This window comes from Ranitomeya imitator, chromosome 5 (assembly GCF_032444005.1).
Source record: "Ranitomeya imitator isolate aRanImi1 chromosome 5, aRanImi1.pri, whole genome shotgun sequence".
NCBI lineage: Eukaryota > Metazoa > Chordata > Amphibia > Anura > Dendrobatidae > Ranitomeya > Ranitomeya imitator.
This window is the reverse complement of record NC_091286.1, coordinates 418,648,196-418,658,103: the sequence shown is the minus strand read 5'-3', so window position 1 is coordinate 418,658,103 and position 9,908 is coordinate 418,648,196. Positions and strand designations below refer to the sequence as shown.

The 9,908-nt window shown below is 37.2% G+C and overlaps 1 protein-coding gene across 3 annotated transcripts in view; it reads left to right on the top strand.

Annotated features, from left to right (window-relative positions):
* Window positions 1-3,001: 3,001 nt before the first annotated feature.
* LOC138638071 (mucin-4-like) overlaps window positions 3,002-9,908 on the top strand; it is a 369,132-nt gene continuing 362,225 nt past the window's right edge. For all 3 annotated transcript variants that reach the window (XM_069727053.1, XM_069727055.1, XM_069727054.1), the window contains exon 1: window positions 3,002-3,157. In XM_069727053.1, the coding sequence (XP_069583154.1) occupies window positions 3,103-3,157 (55 nt within the window). In that variant the 5' untranslated portion in view covers window positions 3,002-3,102. The remainder of the gene's footprint in view (window positions 3,158-9,908) is intronic.

The following is a 9,908-nucleotide window of genomic DNA, read 5'->3' as shown; positions in this document are numbered from 1 at the left end:
CAAGTTCAGGTAGAGTTCTGGTACAGAAACGATACTTTGGGCTAAAGTTCGATCGAACCCGATGACTCAGAACATCCACAGGTCTGCTCATCCCTAATTGGAAGCCCTTTAGAACTGAAAAACTGTTTTTCTATAGTAAAAAAAATACATTTATTTTCTATACATTAATGTACAGGTGTATATTTCAGTGTGTGTGGAGAGATGAGCTTATTTGTAGCTACATATATATTCTACTTGAACAGTTTACTAAAAAATTCACATCTGAGTCCTTTAAATGTCTCCATGAAGACTGATGTTAGACTAAGCCATTAATATGCTCCTGCCAACCATATTGATATAGGTGCTTATCACAAATTAGAATATCATCAAAAAGTTAATTTATTTCAGTTCTTCAATACAAAAAGTGAAACTCATATATTAGACAGAGTCATTACAAATGGAGTGATCTATTTCAAGTGTTTTGTTTATGTTAATGTTAATGATTATGGCTTACAGCACACGAAAGCCGAAAAGTCATTATCTCAGTAAATTAGAATACTTTATAACACCAGCTTGAAAAAATATTTTAAAATCTGAAATGTTGGCCTACTGAAATGTATGTTCAGTAAATGCACTCAATACTTAGTCGGGGCTCCTTTTGGATCAATTACTGCATCAATGCGGCGTGGCATGGAGGCGATCAGCCTGTGGCACTGCTGAGATGTTATGAAAGAATAGCCTTCAGCTCGTCTGCATTGTTGGGTCTAGTGTCTCTCATCTTCCTCTTTACAATACCTCATAGATTCTCTATGGGGTTAAGGTCGGGCGAGTTTGCTGGCCAATTAAGCACATTGATACTGGTGTTTTTAAACCAGGTATTGATAATTTTGGCAGTGTGGACAGGTGGAAAGTCCTGCTGGAGAGTGAATTTTCCATCTCCTAAAAGCTTGTCAGCAGAGGGAAGCATGAAGTGCTCTAAAATTTTCTGGTAGACAGCTGCACTGACTTAGGTCTTGATAAAACACAGTGGACCTATACCAGCAGATGACATGGCTCCCCAAACCATCACTGATTGTGGAAACTTCATACTACTACTTCAAGCAGCTTGGATAATGTGTCTCTCCACTCTTTCTCCAAACTCTGGGACCTTGAATTCCAAGCTCTAGTGTGAAGTTTCCACAATGAGTGATGATTTGGAGAGCCATGTCATCTGCTGGTGTAGGTCCACTGTGTTTTATCAAGACCAAAGTCAGTGCAGCCGTCTACCAGGAAATTTTAGAGCACTTTATGCTTCCCTCTGCCGATAATCTGTTTGGAGATGGAAATTTAATTCTCTAGTAGGACTTGGCACCTGTCCACACTGCCAAAAGTTCCAATATTTGGTTTAAAAACAACAGTATCACTGTGCTCGATTGGCCAGCAAACTTGCCTGACCTTAATCCCATAGAGAATCTATAGGGTATTGTCAAGAAGATGAGACACGAGACCCAACAATGCAGATGAGCTGAAGGCTGCTATCAAAGCAACCTGGGCTTCAATACCACCTCAGCAGTGCCACAGGCTGATCGCCTCCATGCCGCGCTGCATTGATAAACCAGAACTCTGGATATGGATTGCGATGGAAATAACAAATAAAAATTATAAAACAACAAGTAATGTGTAGAAAAAAGGAGGGGACAAAAATGTTAAAGATAAAAAATACCTTTATTAGTGGTAATTTGGCAAAAGCATTGGCACTATATGCAAAAGGTGGCAGCAAACATAAGAATTACAATAAAAGACAAAAAAATATATAAATAAATGAAACAGAATAGGGACCACATGAGAATTTCTAGGTATATGGGAACTGAATATATTATAAAAATAAAAATAAATAATAATACATCAAAGTAATAGACGAATAATAGGAAATATGACAACAATCCCACATAATACCAAAATAGTGTACCACATAAAGGTATGATTGATGAGTATTCTTATGGAATTAATTAACTGACACCGTATATGTAATCATTAGATGTAATATGGCAACTTCTCAAAAACTAATAGTCCAAATAGAAGCTATATATAATCTGTAAATATGTTTAAAATTTCATTATCTGACACCATATATGCAGTATATGAAAATAATAATAAAACTGCCACTCAAAATCTCATAATCAAAGGGCTATGGAATTAATAAAAAGAGTCAGGGACTAAACTGAAAAAAGTAAGAGAAATTATACACCAGTATGCCCAGCACAAAGGTGGCAGAAAAGGATGTCACCTGTCAGGTGGGGTGGCTGTGGACCCGATGTACACCCCGATGCACTTTTCAGAAAGTCCTTCATCAGGTTACTATTATTTTAGATAGATTTCACATACTTATATACTCTTATTATTATTTTATTTTTTATATATATATATATTCAAATCTTTTCCATCATGTCCATTTGTTTTGGATGCAGTAATTGATGCAAAAGGAGCCGCGACCAAGTATTGAGTGCATTTATTGAACATACACGTCAGGAGGCCAACATTTTGGATTTTAAAATCATTTTTCACGCTGGTGTTATAAAGTATTCTAATTTACTGAGATCAACATTAACAGAAATAAACACTTGAAGTAGAGCACTCTGTTTGTAATGAACCTATATAATATATGAGTTTCACTTTTTGTATTGAAGAACTGAAATAAATTAACTTTTTGAAGATAGTCTAATTTTGTGAGAAGCACCTGTAGATGGTTTACCCTGGTTTTTAGTCTTTTCTGATTTCTATCATTGCATACCCATAGCTGGGTGCTGTCCTATATTTTATTGTTATTTGTATATTTATGTATTTCTAAAAATTCTCTGTTTCTATTTTAATATTGTTCTGTATCATTAAAATAATCCAACCAAACAGGATAGGCAAGTAATCCCTGTGCTAGCCAGCAGTGAAGGTGTTAATAGTTGAACAAAAATGCCAATGAAGAGACAGAAGACTGGGAAGTTCTAGGTGTGGATGTACAATAAATAAGAGTACCTGCTCTCCTCCCCTTATAGAAGGCAGCGTGGTGTGGACAGTCACATACACCTGTTCTTCTGACCGGACAAACTTTTCATCACCATGTTCGGACAGTAACAGAAGATCAAGACAAAGATGGGCAAACTCGCTACCTGGATTTATTTGATCTGCTGTATCATATATCTAGGTGGTAAGTGTTGGCATTATTTATATTATCCACAGACTAGATTAATTATTTTGGGATGGTTCATAATGTGGATTTGTTTAGTCCATTATCAGAATACTTGAGATATGGTTAGGAGCTAACCTGGCAATTTTAGCTTTTCTTTGTATGGATTTTATTGCTTTAAAATGTAGTTTTCCATATTTACTTCCTGCTACTGTAAGTGAACCCTTGTATGTGTGAGCTGAACCCAGAGAGTATAATTTCTTCAGTGGCTTCATAGCAGTTCTCACTATCTAATCTTATTCTTCATAAATGATACCTAGTGGTGTATCTATCTCAGAGGATGCAGGTTATCTGATAGCAATAAGAGATAGGCAATGTCTTACTGGCTATAGAAATGGAAGTATAATATTTGACATGTTTATCTGTGTGATAAAGTTGATCATGTGTTTTCTACGATTTGCTTTCAGTTGATTTTTTTTATTGGCAATTACCAAAGAGCCATTTTTTGCCAAGCTGCTAAAAATCACTACTAGTTTTATTTGTGATAGAGAAAAGTGTGAAGGAAACCGTATGGCATTGGCCACCATTACAACTTTCACATGGACGTAAGCCAGAATGCAGAATTGCACTTGTGTCCCATTAGACATCCATCCAGCAATGTTAGCCTACTGTAAAATATCTGTTCAGTTAAGGAAATTAAGAAATGAGAATCTTGTCCCAAGCTTTATCAATAGATGAAGAGGATGTAACCGAGTTCTACATTCTCAGACAAATCTGGTAGATCTCAAGTTATTTTCTTTCTTCACTTCCTTCAACAAGGGTTTATAAGAGTGTTTATCTTTGCAATATATATATATATATATATATATATATATATATATATATATATATATATATATATACCGCCTCAACAGAAATACTGGTTGCAGATGTGCCTAATGAATTAATTCGTTGCAGATGCACCTACTGAATTAGGAGGCAAAAGTCACTTAATGAATTTGATGGAGCTGGCCAGGACTGGCATAAGAATGTTGCAAAATTTGGGTGTAATTTGAGTTGTTCAAAAATATTGCCACACTTGAACGTTTTTGCACCAGAAAACTGGAGAAAACACCTTCATGAATTGGACCTGTAGTACTTATAAGGGTCGCCATTTTCTATCACTCAGATTTTGGGTAACTTGGTTATAGTTTGGGCATTAGAAGTCTGATCATTTTTCCCATTCGCAAAATGAAGAGCTCATTGGTATCAGTTGGTGTTGGTTAATTTTTATGGATGCTGAACAGACCTACACTTGATATCACTTTGGGATCTAGCTAACTGTTGACAGAAAGTTCTTATCTGGAAAACCCTAAGAATATGGTTCTACGTGACAGACTTACATGCTGCATAAAATGCCCCCACTAAGAGTTTTGTAATAATAAAGATAAGGCAAAACCTATAGATAATAAAACAATGCTATACCTGCCCTGTTTCCAGTCACACCCTACAGACAATCCTGTATATCACCTGAATGACATGGAATGTTAATTGTAATGTAGTTTGTAGAATCGTACAGACGATGTGACATTTCTCACAATCATTGCTTATTGTATATAATAAACCCTTCATTTTACATTGAAACATATTATTTTCTAGCTTAACTCTAATCCCTTCTTTAAGAAATGTCATCACTTAAGTCTTTTTGCTGTGTGACTGTACATTCCCTTCTAACAGTTGTTTAGATAGTGAATTATTGCATTTAGCTAACGGGCCAGCTTTTCTTGCTTTTGCGCCACCTTAGCCCGGGGCAACTCACTGAAATAATGGGAAGTGCAATGTCTGAACAAATAGGAAGACGATGGGAAAAGCGCATGACATTGTGTGTGCAGACAATAGGTGGCATATTAATATTATTCTTTACATCCCTTATTGTTTGACAGTCTAATCGAACAAGTAGTAGCTATGATTGTGTAATCAATATAAATCCTCCTACCATAGTAGCATTCTAATTGTTGTCTATTATATAGCTTTTTCTGTTAACCCGCACTTACATGTGTACATTTAGCTTTTCTTCAGTATCATTCATCTGTTCTTCATATTATAATGTCAAATCTTGAGCTCCATGAACAAATACAGACTTTGTTATATTGGGCTATTACATTCGCAATTCAATCAAAAGAGAAACCAATTGTATGTACAATCACATTTTGTCCACACCAATTAACAAAGAAATCCTCCCAAAAATGTGTGCAATAAAAGACAATATTCTCACAAATAAATTGATATTTTATTGAAAATGATAATAAAGTGTATTTAAAATTAATTTACAGCTGATAATAGAAACACATATAATAAAGGTATAAGGAAAGCCCAACAATTAATAATATACTATAATATATCATGCTAGATAATGCATAAAAATTGTGTAAAATATATATATATATGCATAAAATTGTGAAAAACTATCCTAAAAATTTCATACACTATAGTGCATGACTATGTGACAAATATTAAATACGGTAAATCCTGTCAACATGTGCAACAGTGCAAAAATGTGCAAAAAAGTGCTATTGCCACAATTTCACAAGGTGTAAACCAAATCACAAAGTGCAATAGTGCTAAGAATAACATTCACAATAAGTGTATCCCAATTAGGAGTCACTTATACCAGACACCACCGAGAACCAAACAAAGTGCCGTAGTGCTAAGATAATCAAATATGCATACACCTAGCAGGGAAGTATTAACAAATATGTGCAGGGCAAATTTGGCATTTGCCTTCTTCCGGGGGGGCGTATACAATCTAAGGCCTCTTTCACACGTCAGTGTCTCCGGTACGTGTAGTGACAGTTTTCTCACGTACCGGAAACACTGACACACGTAGACCCATTCAAATGAATGGGTCTATGCACATGTCTCCGTGTTTTCACGGACCGTGTGTCCGTGTTGAAAACACGGAGACATGGCCATTTCTCTCCGGCAGCACGGTCCGCAAAGCATCCCGCACACATGCACACGGAGAACAGTGTGCACTCTCCTCCGTGTGCACGTACCACCCGCAGGAGAGACAGCGCTACAGTAAGCGCTGTCCCCCCCACCTGTGGTGCTGAAGCCGGAATTCATCCCTTCTTCCCAGCAGCGTTCACTGGAAAGAAGGAACAAAAAATCTTTTTTTTCTTTTCCCTTAAAAATAAAGTTTGTGCGTTGTGAGTTATGCGCATATTCATCACTGTAATGAGCGGGACCACGTGAGAGGAGACATCGCTGGAGCTGGGTGTCGGTGAGTATTTCCTGGCAAGCAGGGGGGGGCACACAGGGGATGGGAGGCGGGGAGGGGACGCACAAACTTTATTTTTAAGGGAAAAGAAAAAAAAAAGATTTCTCATTCCTTCTTTCCAGCGAACGCTGCTGGGAAGAAGGGATGAATACCGGCTTCAGCACCGCACGCAGGGAACAGTGCTTAACTGTAGTGCTGTCTCCTGCATGGTCTGTGTTGTCCTCAGTCAGCTGCCGCACGTGTGCCACACTGATGTGCTACGTAAGCACACGGACACATAGACACGGATAATTCCGCCTGATCTAGCTCCTTGACTAGCGGTGGACTCCGCGTCAGCACAGCCCTTCCTGTACGGATGCTGCCCTTGCAGCTATACGGACTATTTCCTTACAGCGTTACTGATACCTCCTATCGCCTACACATAGGAGCACGTCACCTATAATTATACCAAATAGCACGTGACTGATGAAGGTCCAGTTTGTTTAGGACCGAAACGTTTCGTTGCTGATAAAATAAATATTTCTTCAGACATAAAAGCTGAGTGCCAGGTTTTGTTATATATGGTCATGGTGTTGGAACCTACCTGAGCACCACTTGTTCTGAGGCTGTGCACCAGTTTTATATACTGCCGGAATGAATGCAGTCAGCAGCAGGGAAGACCGCGCAAGTGCACCACCTCCTGCATGCAAGTTTGGCACAAATCACAAAGAAAGATAACCTCAATTTAGAATTCATGCATACCATCACCTATATAGGAATAACTATAGTGAGTGGAACAAAATGATTTATAAGAAATGTAATATATAATATTTTAATATTATTTTTATATAGTTCTACTATTATATATATCATTTTAATTCACTTTTGTTAATAATATATAACATTTTTGATTAAGTTTATTTTATTAATAGGTTTCATATATTTCTTATTAATCATCCTTCACCAGAAACATTTCACTTGGTTTTAACTTGTTGCCGAGATTTAGCTATTCTTCAGTGACAGTAGAGTGAGGCCATGTTCCCATTACATTTGAAAACGCTGCGGAGTTGTGCGTTTTTGGTATGTTTTTTTCCCCTAAAAATTTATCTGGGAAGCCTAAAAATGCACATAGAAAGTGCATCTTTTTTAGTGCAGAATAGCAGCATTTCTACAGAACAAAAAACATATGAAAATCCACTGCATCACATCTGAATAAAAAATGCATAAAAACGGCAAATACAATAGACACAACAGATTTTTATTGCGTATTAGGCTATGTTCACATGTTGTGTTTTTTCGGCTTTTTTATGCAGAGTTTAAGCTGCTTTTAAGCTGCTTACGAAAAGCAGGTTTTGCTTAGCTTTTGCTACTTTTTTTCACTACCCATTGCTTTCAATGGGTGAAAGATGATGTAAAAACGCTGAAAAAGTGACATGCTGCATTTTGCAAAAACGCAGCTCTTTGACAAAACAGTCAGGAAAAGAAAAAAAACAAGGTGTGTGCATGAGATTTCTGAAATCTTATAGACTTTGCTGGTACTGTAAAACACAGCTGAAAATTTACATAAAAAAAGCTGCAAAAAAAGCTGCAAAAACACATGTGAACATAGCCTTATAGTAACACCTACGGAAAACATGGAGAAAAATCAAAGGACAAAAAAATGCAACGTTTATCATAATTGGAAAATAGATTGGGATAAGGCCGGAGTCACACTACAGCGAGATACGGCCGTGTCTCGCAGGTTAAAGCCAAGCTCTGGCACCGGCACTCCGGAGCGGAGCATGCGGCCACACAGCAATACATGGAGCTGCACGCTCCGCTCCGGAGTGCCGGTGCCAGAGCTTGATTTTAACCTGCGAGACTCGGCCGTATCTCGCTGTGTGTGATCCCAGCCTAATAGTAAAGATTATGGCCTCTAGGTCACTGTGGGATAGAGGGGCCATTTATTTTACATTTTAATTCTCAGATATAATATTGACCTTTATGAAACAACTTTAGGCTACAAACCCATGATCAGAAATAGCTGCGTCCAAACCGCTATGTTCTACATTGCAAGCACAGTGGATGGGAGTTATAGAGATCCCGTGCCCACTGTGCTTCTATTTAACACTGTGTAAACTCACCCGTGGTGCTGGCTTATGAGCCGTAGCATGTCAATTTCTGGAGCGGACATGCTAGTCTCCACTATGTACAGGTGCATCTCACAAAATTAGAATATCATCAAGAAGTTAATTTATTTCAGTTCTTCAATACAAAAAGTGAAACTCATATATTATATAGAGTCATTACAAACAGAGTGATCTATTTCAAGTGTTTATTTCTGAATCAAACTGTCCCTAAGAGAAAGGGAGAGAAAAGAGGGGAACAAACGCCACACACGATCTAAGTGTAGTAAAAACTGTTGCTAAATTGCACGCTATAATAGTTGCACTCACCAGAAAGCGGCAAAATGAGGCATAAACAGGATCCCACAGGAATCCTGAGGAGGCGGACTGCAGCTCGGCCAGCTGGGCTCACGGGAGGCTTCAGAAAACCGTGGTGAAAGCAATCAATAGACAGAGAAGTACCCAGATAGTTGTCGGCGCTTCCGTCACAAAATTCTCGTGGTAATAAAATAGAATCGTTTATTTAGGAGTTACAGGATAAAACAATGCGTTTCGACTCCAAACATCCAGGAGTCTTCTTCAGGTTTTTAAAAAAATATGTATATCATGTAAAAAAAAAGTATACCGCATTCATTTTATATATACCTTGCTTCACAACAAACCAAAGGAATTAAAACACAGTAGTAACACCTGCTGGGGTAGAATTATAGTATAACATTTTATAGACACACCCAGTGTACTACAGAGAAGACGAGTGAGAAACCACTCATACAGTGGAGAACCTCAACACAATAGAAGACCATAGAAAAATCCCAGGCAGGAGAGATAGTAATTAAAAATGTCTTTATTTAATATACGTGACAATGATACACAAGATAACTGATTAAAAGCGTCTATTTCAGGGCCAATGACAAAATTTTTTGGAATATTTTTTATGGATAACTTATTAAGAAGAAGCTGGATACAATAGTTTAGTTTGCATAAAGCAATAAACATTTTATATTGTACATAGTTAATTTGTGTTTTATAAGGCTATGTGCTCACGATCAGTAATAGTAGTATTTTGGACACACAAGCATTTTCGGTGCATTCTAATTACCGCACTTGTTTGTTAGTACGCGCAGATTTACCGCATGTATTGACATTCTATTTGTCAAAATACAGGTGCATGTCACAAAATTAGAATATCATCAAAAAGTTAATTTATTTCAGTTCGTCAATACAAAAAGTGAAACTCATATATTAGATAGAGTCATTACAGAGTGATCTATTTCAAGTGTTTATTTCTATTAATGTTGATGATTATGGCTTACAGCCAATGAAAACCCAAAAGTCATTATCTCAGTAAATTAGAATACTTTATAACACCAGCTTGAAAAAAGTATTTTAAAATCCAAAATGTTGGCCCATTGAAATGTATGTTCAGTAA